This window comes from Aulonocara sp. 'chitande type north' Nkhata Bay, linkage group LG11, assembly GCF_057382095.1.
Source record: "Aulonocara sp. 'chitande type north' Nkhata Bay isolate Kocher_YH1m ecotype deep benthic linkage group LG11, A_spYH_male_GT1.1, whole genome shotgun sequence".
Lineage (NCBI taxonomy): Eukaryota > Metazoa > Chordata > Actinopteri > Cichliformes > Cichlidae > Aulonocara > Aulonocara sp. 'chitande type north' Nkhata Bay.
In genome coordinates, this window is record NC_141354.1 from 38,408,194 (window position 1) to 38,429,163 (window position 20,970).

A 20,970-nucleotide genomic window follows, 5' to 3' on the forward strand; every position below is an offset into this window, starting at 1 on the left:
GAGCTGCATCCTGCTGGTGCAGTTTCATCAGCACGGATGTTTCCTGCTAAAAAATTCCATATTTACGAAATGATGCAACAAGAACAAAAGTGCTGCTCAGGGAAGCTTTTCAGTATTTATCCTTCTCCCTCTGAGCGAGAATGTGAACAAGAGTGCAGAGTACAGTGCAGAATACAGTGTACAGAGTACAGAGTACAGAGTAGAGTACAAAGTAGAGTACAGTATAGAGTACAGAGTACAGAGTAGAGTACAGAGTACAGAGTAGAGTACAGAGTACAAAGTAGAGTACAGTACAGAGTACAGAGTACAGAGTAGAGTACAGAGTACAGAGTAGAGTACAGAGTACAGAGTAGAGTACAGAGGGTCTCCAGAGGGTTCAGTCAGACATGTTTTGCAGACCAGTGTCAGTGAAGAAATTATTTAAATTACACAAACATAAGAGACAAACTCACACTTCCAGTCGTCACAGTCGCAGACGGTGCTGAGAGGAGGCTCCAGCACCCGAATGTAGACAAAAAGCGCAGAAACAAACTCAGTATTACGTGAAAGCGAGACGTTTATTATGGCTGATGGAGAAATACAAGGAGAACCGAGAAAACAACTACAACAAAAACTGGAAAAACTCAACATGAAAAACTCTAAATGTGAAACTTGGCATACATAGATACCTGGAACATGGAGACTTGACGCACAAGACAACAGACGACGTGACACTGAACAGAGGAAGACAGAGGACCTAAATGCAGCAGGTCCAGTTAGCATCAGCTGAAGGTCGTCAGGTCCTGCACAGATCACCTGAGGCTGAGAAGAGTCCCACAGGTCTGGAAAACCTCCTGTGTGCTACCAGTGCCAAGGACTCCACATCCCAATGACCTCAACAGCTACAGGCCGGTGGCTCTGACATCCCACCCGATCAAGACCCTGGACACCGGTCCTGGTTCAGCCCCTGGTGAGCTCATCACTGGAACCACTTCACCTGGAGACCGCTGGGAGCACTGTGTTCATGTTCTTTGATTTCTCCAGTGCCTTCAACACCATTCTTCCCACAGTCCTGAAGGACAAGCTGGAGACTCAGGAGTGGACCGTCACCTCACTACATGGATCCTAGACTACCTCACTGACCGACTACGGTATGTGAGGACTCAGGGCTGTGTGTCGGACAGTACGGGGGCCCCACAGGGAACGCTTCTGGCTCCGTTCCTCTTCACCATCTACACTGCAGACTTCTCCCACAACTCCACCCAGTGCTTCCTGCAGAAATTATTTGACGTCTCTATAATAGTCGGCCTTATCACTGATGGGGACGACAAAGAGTACCAAGAACTGACCCATGGTTTTGTGGACTGGTGCCGGCAGAACTACCTCCAGATAAACACCAGTAAAACCACAGAGCTGGTGGTAGACGTCCACAGGCACAAACATCCTCCACCGCCACCACCGAACATCCAAGGTATGGATCTTATCTTATCTTATCTTATCTTATCTTATCTTATCTTATCTTATCTTATCTTATCTTATCTTATCTTATCTTATCTTATCTTATCTTATCTTACACAGAAGAGTAATGAGGGAAGTGGAAACACCTGGAAACACAGCTGACACAAATGAACATGATGCCACAGGGGAAGCAAAACTAAACACACTGAACATGGAAACACAAGACTGATTGACAACTGGACGTGGGAAACACAGACATGAAGCATAAAGCACACTGGGAAGATTGAATGATACACAAGGAGAGGAACATGGAAACAGATAAGGGGAATGAAGATATAACTAAAAATCATGCAGGAGGACAAGACAGGCTTTCACAGGAAACAGAAAACAACACACACAGGGGAGCATGGATGAAATTGTATCTAAACAAACCTAACTAAGACACACTAATAACAACACACGAACTTACCATTACTCTGATACATCATAAGAAATCAAATATACAAAATAAACTTGCTGCGTCACAGACTGAGCGCCCTGACAACAGAGCTCGGTACACTCAGTACTGTACGTGAATGTGATGTCTCATAGTGTGAGAAAACAAACCAGACAGCAACCAAAACCCAGAAGGCAGACACGCCCAACAACTGAGCTTTCAGTAGAGACGCGTCGAGCCTTGACGCTGCCAGTGATGCTGATCTTGAACAAAGCACGATTCCTCTGCAGGGCCTGCAAGAAGCAGCTGCCAAACCAACACGTAGCCCCCCAGGCAGGGTGGACGGGGTCATCACACTAGAACAATACCATTGTAGTACTGATGGAGGCTGTGAAGGAGATTTATGAATTTATCCAACTGCCTGCACCACAGAGCATGAAAGTCAGACTGCAGCAGATCAACACAAAGTGCTGCAGAGCTTCCTGCAGCTTCTCCTGTGGTCAGTGTGGCTCCTTTCAGTTTGTGGGTGAGATTGTGACTTCAGCGTCGACTGGCTAGTGAAGAGTAGACGACGGCATTATCGACTTCCTCCACGTGCCTGTGAAAACCAAGAGAAAACTCCACATGAGCGCCATAAAAACATCTGGGGTTAGAGTGAGCGCCCACATCTGGCTCCCAACAGGGCTGAGCCCCCCGCACCACAGTTACACCACTGTAATGTTTGCAGACGATACCACGGTGGGGGGACTCATTTCTTGGGGGGGGGGGTGAGTCAGTCTACTGCGTTCTTTTATTCTTCTTTTGCAGATTTGTGTCTCTATTTTGTTGTTCAATGCTTTGTTGCTACAATGACAATAAATATTCTGATTGTGATGATTGGAAAATTCCATATGTGAAAAAATAAAGAGCCACGAAGTCCAAGAGTTAGAATTAACTGCTGTTTGTAGCTACTGTTAGCTGTTAGCTGTGTTTTATGTTTGTAGGGTAAACGAACAAGTAAAAACAAGTAACAAGTAATAATGATGTTTGTAACTTTTATTCATTTTAATTTAGTTCCTCTGATTTTCTTCTTACGTGTCTGTTTCTCACCTGAAAATCTAAAACACTACAAGCATCAAGCAAAGTCTTTCCATCCTCACAGCTGAACAGCTGTCGGTCCTACCTGCTCCTCTCATGGCTGTGTCTGAACTGCACCGAGGCGTAGCTGACGTCCTCCACAGCTCGGCTGGTTTCCTGTCGGTGACTTTCTTCTTGGATGCTGCTGTAGATGTCATGAGGATGCTGAAAACAGCCAGAAATACAGACGCGTGTAAAGCCATCACTGCCGAGCTCCCCGGCCCGATCCCTAACCGTATGAACCAATATCTTACGATCAACTATTATTATGTTTTTGACCATTAATTGCAAAGACTTTGGAGAACCATTAAAGGAAAACAACGTTTAGGATTACAGTCACTGAGAACCATTTAGATTTCACGTAGTCGTAGACAGATCATAATCTCCCCTCTGTGCTCATTTAAGATGAAATATTCTACGAGAGTCCGAAATTATCTTTGAAATCATAACTCACCTTTGGCTCCGTCTCGCCTCCATCAGCTCTCTGATGCTCTGCTGCTGCCAGCTTCCTGTAACAATATGACTGTCATGTCAACAGGAACCAGAAGATCTATCGAAAATCATGAATGTAGAAAATCAGGGGCAAAGAGAAATTGCATTATCATGCAAAAAAAACCAAAACATTTATGTGTTTTGTTGTTTCTGTGTGTCTGCAGCTGATTTCCCACAAACTCAGGCAGCTTCCACGGTTGTCCTTTCACACAAACACAGCAGGAGCTTATCTGCTTTGTGTACACCAGTGGAAATAGTGTGAATTAGGAGAAGTAGCTGCTCGGACGGAGTGAGCAGGAGGCCGTGCTGAACCAGAGTTTTTACCACATTTCTCACATGTAACTCACAGAAAACATAAACTGACCTTGACTTGCTGCCTCGACATTATTTTGTCTTATTGTATCACAATTATGTGCCAGAGACCAGCTTCACTTCCCCTTCTCCTCCGTTGTGGTCATCAGCACATAACAATAATTTAATGTAATTCTTTCTTGGATACTTGTTTCTCTTTTGACTGTTACGCACAACAGATTCTTTCATTATGCAAAAGTTTAATAATGAACAGACTAAATTCATCTTCTCAGATCGAGGTTTAGAACATTTTGAACCAAAAATATCTTTTCTGCACTGTGGTGAAAGTTTATGCACCGATTTGTATGATTTCTGTGTAAAAGTGTGCTTTAAACATCTTTCATTTTATACATTACTATCATAATCCTAGAGCAGTTCAGAGCTGCAATGCTTGTGTAAAAATAAACGCAGAGTTGACAGTTCTCGCTGCTGCTTCTCCCACTTACATTTGGGGAAATGACTTATATAAAAATGCAGGCAAGTATTCATCAATACTTCGTGTTTATAGTTCTGATATGTTTCCGCTCATGTTCAAAACTTTCTGCACACAAAACATGTCACACACGTCTGTGTTTCCTGTGACTTTTTGGGATCATTATCATTAAAATAACACTCATAAAATAAAACAAAAGATATAATTTACAGTGTGTGTGTGTGTGTGTGTGTGTGTGTGTGTGTGTGTGTGTGTGTGTCCTTTAAGATTCTTTACACATTAAAAACCACCAAAATGTTAAAAATTTTAAATGTAGAAGAAACATAAAGTGTGATTTGTACCTTCTGATGATGAAGATGAAGAGTATGAATGCGATGACAGCCAGCAGGACACCCGACACCACGCCGACTATCAGAGGCAGGTTACCATCAACTGTAAAAATCAGAAATAATTCATAAAGAAATTTACAAATAAAGAAACAGACTAGACAAAAATCCCCTTGTTCTCCAAAAAACTGTAAACTTTTATTTATTTCTGCATCATTTATGGTTACGTTGTTTGTGGTTTTCCATATAATTTATCATGAAGATATCTAGAAATCCTCACACACCAGTCTGGTTTCCCTTCATCGGCTTACTGTGGAAATTCAAATGTTTTTAAATATTTTAATTGCATTTAAATCCCTGCAAAGCCCGACTCCTCCCCACATAACAGACCTGCTGAGACCTTATTCCAGCCTCGTGGCCTCTCTGCGTTTTAACTGTTCAATACTCTGCGTTTAAATCCAGAGGTGACCAGGCTTGCAGCTGTGGCGCCTCTGAAACAGTCTTCATCAGAACGGCTGAATTAGTGGTTTGTTTTAAACAGCAGCTGAAGCTCATTTTTAGAGGCTCACTCCTTCTTTATCTTTCACACTCTGGCTACTTTACACCGAATATCCATGAACGAATAGAAGTATGCTTGAATCTCTCTGTTCTATAAAGTGCTCTACTGACTGACATCAGCCCCCTCTGCTGTGTATTAGAGAAACGCCTGCAGTGTATTTACAGTTTGTGTAATATCTGAAAAAGATACCAGGCTGTCGTTCCTCCGCCTCCACCTGCAGGCTGTACGGCTCAGAGAGAGTCTCCATGATGCTCTTCAGAGCACAGCTGTAGTTCCCAGAATCCTCTGCAGTCACATTGTCGAGCTCAAGAGAGGAGCCAGTGTCTGAGAGGGCGTGGCCATCTTTGAACCAGGTGACCTCCAGTTGGTGGAAAGTGCAGTCTGAAGCACAGAGCAGTGTGACGGTTTCACCTCTGCTCACCTTTTTATCATCACTGGAGCTGATTATTCTCATTTTAGACCCATCTAAAATCAAAGTGATCATTAGTTTCATTGAACGCTCATTTATGTTTTTTTTATTAATGTCAGGATATTTTTCTCTCACCAACAACCGTGACATTCACTCCTGTCTGGTTAGTAAAATGTCCTTCAGGACGATCAGCTTCCATCCTGAAGCGAAAGCTTGCGTTGTCTCTCTGCTGAACATCTCTGATCTGTAAAGTGCAGTTTGTCTTCTTGTCTCCCAGATATTGATAACGAGGATCGATGTTTGCTGGGTTACTGTCATACACAGATGGAGTGCTGCCCTGACAGATCGCATGGTTCTTACACCAGCGGACTCTGATGATCTTTAGAGGAACTTCTCTCTGACCATCACTGAAAGACTTCCGAGGTGTGAAGGTGCAGGGGAGGGTGACAGTGGACCCTCTGACAGCACAGGTAGACGTGAAAGGATAGACCACAGTTTGACCCACAGCACCTGGAAACAGATGGTATAGAAGTAATTATATGTATATGTTCACAGGCGTGAGTTTCTCAAAATGGGCTCATTGAGTGCAGCACGGATAAGATCTTGGAGAGGCTACGGCTGCTGTGAACACTCAGAATAAGATCTCTGACTGCAGACTGGATACATCTCAGAAGGGCTCGCTCGGAATAACATCTCTGCGTGCAAATTGGATGACATCTCGGGGAGGCACACTGCCGTGAGTTCTCAGAATCGGCTCTTTGAGCACAAGAAATGACAACATCACAGAACGCAAGTATGGCGAAGCTCGCGGCTCTCCGACGGGAGATTGAGAGACCGGTGTTGGACTGTAGAACTGCTTTGAAATTCATATGAGCTGTTCGCATTAAAGTAAAAAATACCATCACTTCATGCGGAGACCCTCTCGGCACCAGCTGCAAGGCCGGAGCTGAACAAAACACCCTGATGACGACTGTGTTGAGTCTGTTCCTTCCCATTCCATGCAAGGCCACCTGGGTTGGCTGGAAGACTGTTTACTTAGCCTGGCAGGGCGAAGGACACTGTCTCAGCTGAACTATGGACACGCACACACATACATATACTGATACTGATAAGCACTCACTGACGCATCACCCTCCCTATCCCGGATCCAACGCCACCTCTAACGCTTACCTCCCCCATGATGTGGACATCGGTTCAGCTGGAGGCGCAGTCGAAGATTGCAGCGGTCCCAGATCAGATGTACACACTGGAACTCTTCCCCATGTTGCTGTCTGTGTTTGTTGTGCTATGGTGTGTTGATATCTGTGCATTCCTGTATTATCCTTCTGTGTTACACATTTTGATGTTTTTTTCCTGCTACCTGGCCTGACCTGTCTCCCCAATGTGATGTTTCTGTATTGTATGTACGGTCGGCAAGGTCTGTCATCTCGGTTGTGGGCAAAAGACCTGCAACTGACAAATAAAGGCTATCTCATCATCTCGTCACTATAACTACTGATGCAATAACACATGCTGAAGCCCACCGTAACATCCTGCAAGTGTTCCAAGGAACACAACACGTATTAAACATGCAAACCATAATTTCACTAGCTGGGCCCACGTCCTCGTTTTAGGTTTGACAGTGTTTGAGTAGGTAAAGGTGATGCTTGGACATGAATTGAGCTGCGGTTTGGGGAAGGCCTCCAAGGATGGAGTGGGGCACGTAAACGAGAATGAACAGCTTGCAGAAACCTATATAGATGACAACAGGAAGGAGCATGTTTAGAGGCGTGGTCCTGCTCCTGAAATTCTGATACATAATCTCCAACGAATAAAGCTCACGTGTGCTTTGCATGGTTCACTGTTAAGGTAGCGGGCCACAGATAGTGCCATCTAGTGGTCACTATGACACTGAAAGGCCTACATGAGGACATCAGGCCATGTAGTTTATCGAGTATGGAGGGCGCTGAGCTAGAAGGATGTTCAAACCATGGACTTATTATTGTATAGCAACAAAAAACATGTATAAGAAATAAAGTGTTTTTCTCTCTGTCTATCGATTTCCTCACACACCAGTGTTTGTTCTCCCTCACATCTCCGGCCTGACATACGAGCAGATGAGTTGAGGATGTACAGCCTGTGAAATGAAATTATACGTCTATCTGTACTTATATTGCAAAATTAAATATTGAAGCAGTTACTCAGCTACATTTACCTGAAAGCTTTAATCATTCGTGTGTTACATTAGGATTGTGCCACGAAGAGTTTATGATATTGTGTAATATTGTGTTAAAGTAAACTTTCTTCAACCTCTTTTGACTGAGATTCATTTATAGATATTACTTTAAAAATGTACTTTTGTTACTTTATTATTAGTACATATCTCCAGTGTGACTGAATGTAAACATTTCTGCGAGTTTTCTGAATTCCTGCAGAGTGAAGTAAGACTCACTGACAGCTGTCACACACACCACACAACACTTATTAGGCTCAGGCAGCAGTTACTTTGTCACATTTGTCACAGTAAGTTTAAACTGTTTTTTTTTCATTAATGAATGAAATGTTAAAAAAAGCAAATATGTTTCATAGCAGTGCAGCCAGGGTCATCATTTCAGCAAAAAGAGAAAAACAATGAGGTCATAAATTCTTTTACACTAATAAATCTGCTCAGACGCCCTTCTGCTTTCTTCTTTCCTGTTCCTGTGACAGTGTCGGCTTTCTCTGGAGGTTAAAAACTAATAAAAGCATCACTTCAGTCTCACCTGTCAGGAGGAACATGAAGCTCCACAGAGTCTTTTCAGTGCAAACTGCCATTCTCAGTCCTCTGCTGACGTCCTTCAGTTTAACCTTCTGCTGCTTCTGCTGGAGCGAGAGAGAGAGCGATGGCTAACAAGCAATTGTCTGGTGGTGTTTGTGACTGTCTGTCCCAATGTCACTTTCAAACTTCCTTTTATTTCAGCAACTCTTTTCTCTTTGACTCTGTTTCGTAAAGTTGCTAACTCCCTCTTTTAAAGTAACTTCCTTTCTTACAAAACGCTGTCACTGTTTTTAACGTAATTTCTAAAAACAGTGACAGTGTGAAGAAACTCCCATCATGCAGCAGTAAGAGGTGTTTCTTTCCACTGTTGAACCTGTGGTGGTGGTTGGAGAAACATCAGTGACCAGGTTATGTTGGCGTCGCCCCCACTGATGGACACACTTTGTCCTAGTTTGTGTGGCCTTACAAACCCAGCAGTGAGATCTTAAGAGATCCAGCCTGCGGCTCTTCAATGGGGTGTCACAGGGTCCCCAGAAAAAAACATTGTAAATGTAAAATAATAAAATAAATATTCTTCTGTAGCAATAACAAAGTATAACATAAATTATTCTGTAGCAATTACACAAGAATATCCAGTAATGTCCCTGCCTACAATTAAACACATTCACTTACTGAAAATCATCTGCTGTGGCAAACGGCTGCAAGCCTTTGACCACAAACTGAGTCACTGCTCGGTGACGTTCGTCTATCCTGCCTGAAAGGAGACGCTACCGGTAGACTGCAGCGAGAACTGCCAGCATCTGAGCCAGACTCTGTCTCATCATGGTCACTAAATGCACAGTAATGGCAGGTTTGTAATAAGGCAGATCGCGCTAACATAATATGTTAGTTGATTATTTACCTGCCGCATTAACGGGAGAGGACGTGCAAACGTTACCGCTGCTGCTGGGTTGAGATTCACGAGTCCAGAATTAAAAACACGACATTCATTTAAGGTCATCGCATGTTTGTGAGCAAATGCTTTTGCATATTCGTAGTGTTTCCTCCCTTAAATGAAATCTCTACTTTGCAAGTATTGCAAGTTTCCCTGTTGTCATCCGTTCTCGTAAAGTGTAATCAAACTTTTTAGTGTTTGAGCCGCTTAGGCGCCGTGTTTCCTGTTAGGTAAATGACGCTCCCACCCCCATTCTCTGCGGCCTGCTGGAGCGGGAGGGCTAGTAGGAGGAGTTGGCCGTCCGACTGTGGTCTGGGGTGTGGGGCCTCCCTGCTGCTGCGGAGTCGGGGTGGTCTGCCTCTCCCCACCGCAGGGAAAAGGGTAACACCACCTGGGTCTGGGTGCAATTCCCCCCTCCAGGGACAAGGGTACCTAGACCCGGTTTGTAGAGTACGCTTGGGGAGTGTGATCGTGTGTACAGCGTCTCTTTATGTCTGTCTCCACGTTGGTTGAGTGTGGAGTAAGTGCATATGAGAGCATGAGGGTGGGAATGGATGTTTGTGTCTGTGTGTGCCTGTATGTCTGTGTCTATATGTCAGGTTGGGTATCAGACGCCACCTCTCTGGGGACACCTCAGGCCCTCCAAGGTTTGGAGGCCTATCTCCACCCACCACCAATTCCCCTGCCGGTGGCGGACTCCCTCAGGTGTCGGTGTGTTGGTGGTTCTTTGTGTCTGGGGGTGGGCGTCCGGGTACACACCGGCTCACTCGCTCGGGCCCCTTTGGAGGTGGGGTGCCCCCGGCCTCTCGGCCTGGGGCTCGGTCACTCAGGCACAGCTGGGGGCCGGCGGAGCTCACGGGCGCGTCACTGCAACTCCCCCTGACTTCTGCTCCGCGGCTGCTGGGCGAGCCCTCATCTGGGACTCTCCTCAGCTCTTACTGGAACAGTGGCGCGGCTGCCCCTCTGTTGGTCTTCCTTGGTCTCTTGTGTTCTGGGGGCCTCTGGATGTCTGGAGTTTTGATCTCCTCCATACCCGCTTCACACCCTGGAGGACGGGGCTGTGGCCCCCCCACACTCCCTAGCAGATCATTACATGAAGAAACCTTTGGAATGCAAGCATGCTGATCCACACAGGTATGCACACATGGGTATTCACAGACGTGGACTAAAGCTTTCTTGGCTGCTGCCTCAAAGCACACTGTGCGCTGTCTATCTTGCGTGCTGCACAATATCGTTTATTATTTAGTAAATATTGATATCTATGACTAGCTAGTTTATTGTGATGGTGCTTTGTTTTCTCTATTATTATGTTGCTCTTTGTTGTTTGCTGTCTCCTCTGTTTGTTTTTTTTGTTTGTTTGTTCTTTTTCTCCATACAGGTGACCCAGGAGTTCTTTTTTTTTTATTTTTATTTTTTCTCTCTCTCTTCCCCCCCCTTCTCACCGTCTCTTCTCCCCTTTGGTTTTCTTTCTTTCTCTCCCCCTCTTTCTCTCATTCATTCCCCCTGTCCTATTTATTAAAAAAAAAAAAAAAAAAAAAAAAAAAAAAAATGACAAAGGATGAACTGAAGCTCTGCCATCACGTAATGTCGCATACTGCTGTTTCTGATGTCATTTAAAGAAAAAAAAAAAAAAAAAAAAAAAGGTAAATGACGCTCCGCAACGTGGTGACGTCATTCGGGGCGACTGGAATCGATAAGGGAATCGTTTGCAAAAATGGCAAACAACTCCAAGGAATTGAAACAGTGGGAACCGGTTCTCAACAAGAACCGGTTTTCGATACCCATCCCTACTGATAACATCCTACAATGAGTTGAAACATTAACTTGTTATTTATTCCTGCTTAAAACAGGTTATTAATGGTTACAAAATCTTATTTGGTTTTCATATGTACCTGTTTTCAGTGATATCAACTTTAATAGTTGTTAATAGTTAACACTATGTGTTAACAGACCTCTCTGCATTAAATCATCCCTGTTATTAATCTCTGTCTCTCTTCCACTGCTTGTCTTTATCCTGTCTTCCTTCTTTCACCCCAACCAATCACAGCAGATGGCCCCGCCCCTCCCTGAGCCTGGCTCTGCCGGAGGTTTCTTCCTGTTAAAAGGGAGTTTTTCCTTCCCACTGTCGCCAAAGTGCTCATAGGGTTTCTCCATTTCCTCTGTGGAATATTTACCAACTGTTATTGTGATTTGGTGCTGTATAAATAAAACTTCTGGTTTATACTGGTTTTGCTACTTGATGCTGTGCTCTTGAAGCAGATATGTTTAAGGGCCCTGTTAAAGGTAAAAATAGTGACACTAATGCTGAGTGTTGACCAGAGACGATGTAAGAGAGAGACATTAAAAACTCGTGAGCTGAAATCTACTGAAGAATTCTGAAACATAAGCAAAACATCCAGTGGAAGAAATAAAAACTCAGAAAACTTTGAGCCTTGTTGTTTATGTGCTGACCACTGAAAGAAAGGTTTACATAGATAACACTGTCATGATGGTGAGGTTTGATTTTAGAAGGACTTGACTTGGACTTCTGATTCAATTCAGTTTAATTTATATACATCGCCAATAAACAGCAATAACCATTCAAGGCACCCTGTACTCTAACGCTAACGCCAGCACATGCTCGACGAATATGTAAGCTCACATTTTTGGCTCCACTCCTAATTTTACAGCTTATTAAGAGACTTCCTGTACAGGTACATGGTTCCCTGGAGGAATTCCTCCCTTTTCTCATCCTTGCTTTTATCATTATAAACATCCATCATGTATCTGTGCATCTCTTTGGTATCGACAGGGCTCCACAGGCCCTCCTCCACCATCAGCTGCAGTTCATGCTCCATAGATGTTTTGTATTTGTTTCCAGACTCGGACTTTGGGTCCACTCTGGACATGCAGACGTAGCCCCCTGAAGGAGAAAAAAACAACAAAACCACAACAATTTATGACCTTTTTCGTTTTTTTGAAAAACAGAAAGTTTGCTCAGGTTTGCTGGACACTGTAGGATGTGCTCCAACGTCAGGAGAGCATGAGTCCTCTGCCACATGCTGTCACATATCGTGTGTTTTTATTCATCTGAGGTCCCATTTACTGTCATTTGAAGACCCAACAACAACCAGATTATTTTTATATATATATACCAGCACGCCCCTGCGGGCGGTTTATCCTTCAAGCTCGGGTCCTCTACCAGAGGCCTGGGAGCATGAGGGTCCTGCGCAGTATCTTAGCTGTTCCCAGGACCCAGTAAGGGTCCTAAGGCTATGCTAAGCAAGCCTACTGCAGACATGAGTGAGACAGATAAATATGAAGGCATGCCGGCTCGGACGTTGCCCGGATCAACAAGGTCCGCGTCAGGTGTTGAAGAACCAGGGCACCCTGACGAAAAGTGGGCGTTGTTGGAATGCTACTACGCAAGTAACCCCGGCGGAAGGGGCTACATGAATAGGATGAGGGACCTATGGATTCTTCGATACCCAACATCCACAATGACGGCGAAACAACTAGTAGCTCAGTGTTCCAACATTCAAAAGAAGGGACTGCTCTCACAGCTAGAGATTGACGAGGTACAACACAAATGCTACGGCAAGGAGGAGTCAGGACGCCAGGTCAGGGGGGAGATATCATCACCCCCACCCGAGATTGGGTACATAGCCCCAAGTGCGATAGGAGAAGGATCGTTGAGTGCGAGAGGAACTGACCTGAAAAATAGGATCATGGCCAAGCTTGAAACCTGGATCCCCTGTAGCCGGTTACCAAGATTACGTGAAGTACCCTCAGAAGGTCTGCTAGATGATGTTAATGCAGCACTACGGGCAATACCTACAACCACGATTACCGACACTAACAAGCTGATCTACAATACGGCAGCAGTGATCAGTGAGATGCTTGGCTACAAGTTGAACAGCCACAAGGGGCAGTACCCTCCATGGAGAAGGAGGCTAGAGGGCAAGATCAAAGTAGCACGGAGGGAGGTTAGCCAACTAACGGAGTTGCAGAAAGGTGCGACAAAGAAGGTGCATAAGAAATACAGCAAGCTGTCCATACCTGAGGCCTTGGAAACTGCCAAGCAAAGACTCACAGCCTTGGCCAGCCGCTTGAGGAGGTACACCAGAGAGATAGAAGGCAGGAGAATAAACCAGCTGTTCGCCACAGAACCAGCAAAGGTGTACTCTCAGTGGCAAGGGAACAATAATAATAAGAGAACAGCACCACCAAGGCCGGAGATGGAGCATACTGGAAGAGCATATGGGAGAAGGACGCAACCCATAACGGCAATGCTCAGTGGCTAGTGGATCTGAGGGCAGACCACAGCGACCTCCCTGAACAGGGTCCAGTAACCACAGTGGCAGATATCCAAGAAAGGGTCTCCAGTATGAAGAGTTGGACAGCACCAGGGCCCGACATGGTTCACGCCTATTGGCTAAAGAAGCTGACTGCACTCCACGAGCATCTGGCAGCACAAATGAACCAGCTGCTAGTTAAAGAGAGACACCCGGAATGGCTAACCGAAGGTCGAACGGTCCTGATCCCCAAGGACCCCAAGAAGGGACCGGTCCCCTCCAACTACCGACCAATAACCTGCCTCAGTACTACATGGAAGCTCCTGTCAGGCATCATATCGGCTAACAGGCACATGGGTCAATACATGAGCGGGACACAGAAAGGAATTGGCAAGAATACCAGAGGCGCAAAACACCAGCTACTGGTAGACAGAACAGTCAGCCGAGACTGCAAGACCAGACTGACCAACCTGTGCACTGCCTGGATTGATTACAAGAAGGCCTATGACTCAATGCCCCACAGCTGGATACTGGAATGCTTAGAATTGTACAAGATCAATGGGACCCTAAGAGCCTTCATCAGGAACTCAATGGGGATGTGGCGTACAACACTAGAGGCCAACTCCAAGCCCATAGCACAAGTCACCATCAAGTGTGGGATCTACCAAGGAGATGCTCTGTCCCCACTGCTGTTCTGCATAGGCCTGAACCCCCTCAGTGAGATCATTAACAAGACTGGCTACGGATACCGACTACGGAACGGAGCAGTTGTCAGCCACCTCCTGTACATGGATGACATCAAGCTGTATGCCAAGAGTGAACGAGACATCGATTCACTGATCCACACTACCAGGCTATACAGCAATGACATTGGAATGTCGTTCGGACTGGAGAAGTGTAGTCGGATGGTATCAAAGAGAGGGAAGGTAGTCAGAACTGAGGGGATTGAACTACCAGAAGGCAACATTGCAGACATAGAGGACAGTTACAAGTACTTGGGGATCCCGCAGGCGAATGGGAACCATGAAGAGGCCGCTAGAAAAGCTGCAACCACCAAGTACCTGCAGAGGGTCAGGCAAGTCCTGAGGAGTCAGCTGAATGGTAAGAACAAGATCCGGGCCATCAACACGTACCCGTGATCAGGTACCCTGCTGGGGTAATAGGCTGGCCAAAGGAGGAGATAGAAGCCACTGACATAAAGACAAGAAAGCTCCTTACCATGCATGGAGGGTTTCACCCCAAGTCCAGCACCCTGAGGCTGTACGCTAAGCGGAAGGAAGGGGGCCGGGGACTGGTGAGTGTCAGCACCACAGTCCAGGATGAGACAACGAACATCCAAGAATACATTGGGAAGATGGCCCCAACTGACCGAGTGCTCAGTGAATACCTCAGGCAGCAGAAACCCAAGAAAGAGGAGGGAGACGAGGAACCATCATGGAAGGACAGGCCCCTGCACGGTATGTACCACCGGCAGATAGAGGAGGTGGCTGATATCCAGAAATCCTACCAGTGGCTGGACAAAGCTGGACTGAAAGACAGCACAGAGGCACTAATCATGGCAGCACAAGAACAAGCTCTGAGCACAAGATCCATAGAGGCTGGGGTCTATCACACCAGGCAAGACCCCAGGTGCAGGCTGTGAAAAGATGCCCCAGAGACAATCCAGCACATAACAGCAGGGTGCAAGATGCTAGCAGGCAAGGCATACATGGAACGCCATAACCAAGTGGCCGGCATAGTGTACAGGAACATCTGTGCCGAGTATAACCTGGAAGTCCCGAGGTCAAAATGGGAGATGCCCCCAAGGGTGGTGGAGAATGACCGAGCTAAGATCCTGTGGGACTTCCAGATACAGACGGACAAAATGGTGGTGGCTAACCAACCGGACATAGTGGTGGTAGACAAACAGAAGAAGACGGCCGTAGAGATCGATGTAGCGGTTCCGAATGACAGCAATATCAGGAAGAAGGAACACGAGAAGCTGGAGAAATACCAAGGGCTCAGAGAAGAGCTCGAGAGGATGTGGAGGGTGAAGGTGACGGTGGTCCCCGTGGTAATTGGAGCACTAGGTGCGGTGACTCCCAAGCTAGGCGAGTGGCTCCAGCAGATCCTGGGAACAACATCGGAGATCTCTGTCCAGAAGAGCGCAGTCCTGGGAACAGCTAAGATACTGCGCAGGACCCTCAAGCTCCCAGGCCTCTGGTAGAGGACCCGAGCTTGAAGGATAAACCGCCCGCAGGGGCGTGCTGGGTGTTGTTTTTTTTTTGTTTTGTTATTTATATATATCCTTAGCAGGTGTGTGGTGGTCTGTCTAAAAATCTCCAAAGGTTTATTCTGTTCATCTGGTCGTAGCGTTTTGTGGGAGAAACGTTTCGTCACTCATCCAATTGACTTCTTCAGTCTCAGCTGACTGCAGGTTTCCAACCTTATAAACAGTACATTTGCATAATGACTGAAACCAGCCCACTGAAGGAACAATGGGCTGGGAGGTCAGTTACTTCATTATGATTATGCAAATTCTCATGACCATTGATCAGCAACGCATACAGATCAGTACTTAAAGGTCTGACTCTCATCATCCACTGGAGGATAAACTGGGTTTCATCAGTGAGTAAATGTGGTTATCCCGGCTGGATGTTTGTCAAAGTTGGGAAGGCGCCAAAAGAAAGCTCCAACTGATCCAGGAGAGAAGGACAACCGCTGCCTGAGCGAAAACCTGTAGTGATTCCATATGTGTCAGGAGTATCGGAGCAGCTGAGATGCATTTTTTCTAAACATCGTGTCTCTGTGGCTTTCAATCCCCAAAACACGCTGCGCCAAAAACTGGTCCACCCCAAGGATCGGGTCCCCCGACACAAACAGAGTAACATAGTGTACGCTGTTAAGTGCAGGAGGATTGCCAGGATTTATACATCGGGGAAACCAAACAACCTCTGGCAAAGCGGATGGCACAACACAGAAGAGCCACCTCGTCAGGCCAGGACTCTGCAGTCTATTTACACCCACAGGCCAGTGGACACTCTTTCAATGATGAGGATGTAACATCCTGGACAGTGAGGAACGCTGGTTTGAGGGCGGAGTCAAGGAGGCCAGTTATGTGAAAAGGGAAAGACCATCTCTGAATCGAGGAGGGGGTCTAAGGGTACATCTGTCCCCATCTTACAATGCTGTGATTGCAGCCATTCCCCAACTCTCTGTGAATGGGACTCATGGCCTTTGATCAGTGGTTGTTGATCAGTGGTCATGACAATTTGCATAATTAAGATTAAGGAACTGACCTCCCAGCCCATTGTTCCTTCAGTGGGCTGGTTTCAGTCATTATGCAAATGTGCTGTTTATAAGGTTGGAAACCTGCAGTCAGCTGAGACTGAAGAAGTCAATTGGATGAGTGACAAAACGTTTCTCCCACTGAAAACGTCCGGATGAACAGAATCCACTTTTGGAGATTTACTTACCTGAATGCATCCATCAAGACGTCTTCTAAAAATCACATCACAGCATTGATTATGTTATTATTGAAAGCTAAAGAAGACTCTGAGTTCATCACATCAGATAAATGGTTTTAGATTAAATGGAAAAAAAATATCTCACTCAGATTAACATCAGTTTGTTTGTTTGAAAGTTGGTTGGTTACCTGGTTTAGTAGCTTTGCAGAGCTCCCTGATAACGCTGACCGGCACGTAATCATCACGTAAAGCACCAGTAATGATCACCACATCAAACCCACCTGAAACCAGAAGCAGACCAGGAGGGAGAGGAGTTAGTAAAATGAGTTATTTAGAGTTATTAGTTAGAGAGAAGTTAGTTACAGAGGAGTTAGAGGAGTTAGTTGTTTTGGGGTGAAAAGTTGGCATTGTCACGTTGTGGGTTTTTCTACGTTTTGGTTCCTCTTTTGTTTTGCACTTCTTTCTCGTGTAATGTTCTCGTGTTCCTTCCTCTATCGTGTCTTTGCAGTAAAGCCTCCTGTGTTCCTCTGTAAGTGTTTTTAGTTTTAATCTTCATCTCATGGATAGTTTCCTGTTTTACTCTGTGAGGTTTTTTCATGTCTTGTTTTTGCTTTTACTGTTTGTCTTCCCCCCCTCTTTCTTCTGTTTCTCATCCGTGATGCGCTGCAGTTTCAGACCATTATTGACATAAATATATTTTGAGCATCTAACTAATCGATATCCTCAATAAAAGTATTTTTTATATTTATAAAATTAAATAGGTAGCAAAAGTTTTGACTACATCAGCATTAGCACCGCCCCCTGACTGTAGCAAATGAATGATCAAATAGTTAATAGTTAAGTAATTAACTATCTTTTAAAGTAAAAAAAAAACATTTTTAAGTTATTAATGACCAATTTCATTACTTATGTATTTATTTAGTTTTTTTATTTTGGCACTTTCAGTCCCCCATATTCTATAAAACCTCAGGTGTTGTTATTCTCAATTGTGCTGTTTTACTATCAGCTGGCGGTGCTGTCTTCTTGTCTGTGGTGCTAATGTGTCTGTCGGGTTATCTGCTTTGTTAGCTCAGAGTGTGAGTGTGATGTACCAGTCTGTGCAGGCAGCGGGTCTGTTCCCAGTAAGGCCAGTTTGAGCTCCCGATAAAGGCCACTCTTAGCAGCTTGTTCCAGCATGCCCTTACTACCATCCACTCCCACAAAGTGTTTGAAGCCGAGGTCAAACATCTAAATACAGAGAAAAGACGATCAGTTCTGAGCCTGCTCCATGAACTCTGGATGTTCGTCTGAGGATGAATTTCACAGATTTTGAATAAGTGCTGAAATTTCCCACTTTCAAAAAGAATCACACGTAAGACGGTGAGTTCATGTTTGCATTTACTATTCTACAAAACTGATTTGGGATTCATTAAAATGTTATTGTTTTTCCATAATTAGATCAATCTGAACATGTCCTCACGTGTGATTCATAAAAATGCTGACCACAGTAAAACTTCCTGAATCCCATTTGTGACATCAGCATTTTAAACATCTACAGGTCTCAAATCAGCTCGGAGTGACGGCCCCTTCCAGCTATTGGAAGGTGCCACCTTCCAGAGTTTTCCAGTTATTGGTTCACCAGTTTTGCAGCCAGTCCAGATCCGCAGGCCACATCGAGAACCTGAGCGTCTCCACGACTTCCACAGAAGTGATCGTTCAGAAAATCTACGGCCAGCTGTGGTGCTCTGTACTTCATTGTCTCTGAATCCTGTCAACATAAAGCAGCGGAAAAAACAAAGTATTCTTATTGGCTGTTGGGATTTAGGCTGTCCAGTGCTGTTTTTGTCACACCCACATGTTTCAGATCATCAAACAAATGTGAACATTAGACAAACCGAGTAAACTGAAAATTTTTATTGATGATTTCATTTATTAGGGGAAAAACTTCCCAAATCTCCCTGCAATAATTGTCCCATAAATAATAACTAGTTGTGCCACACTTGGCGACAAGACCTGAAGTCAAGTGTTTGTGTTATCCTGCCACGAGTCTTTCACGTGTCTGCGGAGGAGCTCTGCTTACTCTTCTTTACAGAATTATTTGAATTTCCAGTTGTTTTCCAGCATGAGCAGCCTCTTTACGGCAATGCTCTGCTTGCTTTTTTCTTGTGACCTCCTGTGACATCATAACCATCTTCATCAGTTTTCCCGCGCTGCTCTCCTCCCTGAGTGTGTCCTGTCCTGCTCTCTTTCCTGTGGGACAGATGTCGCTCTCCCTCACGTATCCTCTGAAGCGTTTACATTTGGCACTCAGAGTGTCTCCACTAAATCAGATCTGATGGTGAATGTTCGGTGTTCATCGGGTCAGCTGTGCCACACAGAGTTTAGGTTTCAACGGCTCAATCTTCTGTAATAATGAAACTCTCCTCTGGATCGATCCTCCGTCGTCGGGGCTTTGTAACGCATTTCAGAGAGAAATAAGATGCGCTTACACTTTATTATTTCGTTCAGGAGTTTCTGCCTCATGAAACGACCCGACTGCATCTTTTTATATAAACTGGCATTTTTATAAATGAATCATTAGCTGATTTGCTCCACTGCTTTCAGTCATACAGCTGCGTCTCTTTGGTGAACTCTGGCACCAGAGAACAGAGCGCACTGCGACCTAATCTGGGCTCGATAGATGACGATGCCAGCTCTGAGCGCTCATTTTGTATTTAAAACTTTCTTAGATTAAATAATCTGCTCTTACAACTCAATGTCAAACGAATAAACTGTGAACATTTCATCTGGTTTATCGAAGAACAAGAACAGCAGCTCACTCCGTCAGCTCCACACCTGTGAGTTTAGGGTTAGCGGGAGAAAATCTCAGGTCCAATCTGAAAGTTTTCGGGGGTTTTTGCTTGAGGTCAGGGCGGAAACATTCTGATTATTTGAGAAGAAACAAAGAAGAAACGGTAAGAACTGGTCTTCACTGCCAGACGGAGTCCAAAGACCAGTTAAAGCGCGTTTGATATTTATTTATTGGTTCACACAGTCAGCCCAGGAGGCCTTTCTTTCTCCTCACCTGTTCGTACGTCTCAGCCCAGCTGTTGTAAAAATCCGTAGTCTGCTGCGGATCGAAACATGACCCTCATATCGTCCACAGTTCTTCTGGAGCCCGACATGATGAGGAGCTGAGCTCAGACCTGGAGAGAGTGCAGCGGACTCACTGACACGTAGAGACCCGACTAACCTGACTGTGCCCGCCGGGCAGGTATGCACCACAAGTATCTTCGACACAGACAGGCTGCGTTGGTTTTAGCTGACTGCAGGAGAAAAATAAATGTTTAAGGTAAAGTATGACGACGGTTGATAGCTGTGGGTTTTTATTAATTACAGTGATCGATAAAAACGAACGATTCTCCGAGTCTGAGGCTGCAGTCCAAGCTGTTTAAAGGGATGACATCACTCATAAAAACATAAAACCATTTATTTTCTGAACACATGCACATTCCAGGGTTTGGGCTGCTGTGACTTCACATCTGAAAGAATACGAAGCATAAATGAAATGGATTCCTGAGTCTCTCTGCCTCTCATGGTGTAATGTAAAAAAGACCAAACATGGCAGCTCCTTTAAACTCGATGAGGATAAGAGTGATTGGCTTCTAACAGATGAACAATGAGGTGACACTGAAAACGAACTAATCATTTGTCTGTTCTTCTGATATGTGTTTCCTTCAGGTGATGATCACTAAATGATTGCTCTCTTCAGATACTTTGTTACAGTTAAACACAATCAGATTTTCTCTGACCTGACTGATCGCTCTCTTCACATCTGTCAGACATTCAGTCCCCTACAGATGTGAGACTGTAACTTCTCATCCTGCTTGGTTTCATTGTAATTTATGAAATAGTTACGAGTTCCAACTCTTTTTAAAACGTGGACACCGATGTTACAGACATGAATTTACTTTACTTACTTTAGTGAAGAGCAGGTTTACACAGCCTACTCGTACTTTGTTGAAGTATTTGTGCTACTTTTGACTTTTACTCTGCTAATTT

The 20,970-nt window shown here is 44.9% G+C and overlaps 1 protein-coding gene and 1 pseudogene across 3 annotated transcripts; both read right to left on the reverse strand.

Moving 5' to 3' along the window:
- Positions 1-427: 427 nt before the first annotated feature.
- LOC147319806 (uncharacterized) lies at positions 428-9,461 on the reverse strand. 2 transcript variants are annotated; one of them, XR_015131597.1, is made up of 8 exons: positions 8,301-9,461; positions 5,695-6,069; positions 5,340-5,615; positions 4,607-4,697; positions 3,444-3,498; positions 3,036-3,154; positions 1,554-2,471; positions 429-1,513 (listed from the first exon to the last, which is right to left on the reverse strand). XR_015131597.1 is itself a non-coding variant. In XM_086312569.1 (7 exons), exons 1-7 carry the CDS (start codon positions 8,350-8,352, stop codon positions 2,414-2,416), a joined length of 1,026 nt encoding a protein of 341 aa, XP_086168695.1. In that variant the 5' UTR covers positions 8,353-9,461; the 3' UTR covers positions 428-2,413. The 2 variants fall into 2 exon arrangements, 1 of the variants encoding a protein (XP_086168695.1); XM_086312569.1 differs by having other exon boundaries at positions 428-2,471.
- A 1,984-nt stretch (positions 9,462-11,445) lies between these two features.
- Positions 11,446-20,260, reverse strand: LOC147319807 (methyltransferase-like protein 27; annotated as a pseudogene). The gene is made up of 5 exons (XR_015131598.1): positions 19,994-20,260; positions 18,569-18,697; positions 18,042-18,177; positions 17,139-17,231; positions 11,446-12,132 (listed from the first exon to the last, which is right to left on the reverse strand). The product of XR_015131598.1 is annotated as a methyltransferase-like protein 27 (transcript).
- Between the last annotated feature and the right edge of the window lie 710 nt (positions 20,261-20,970).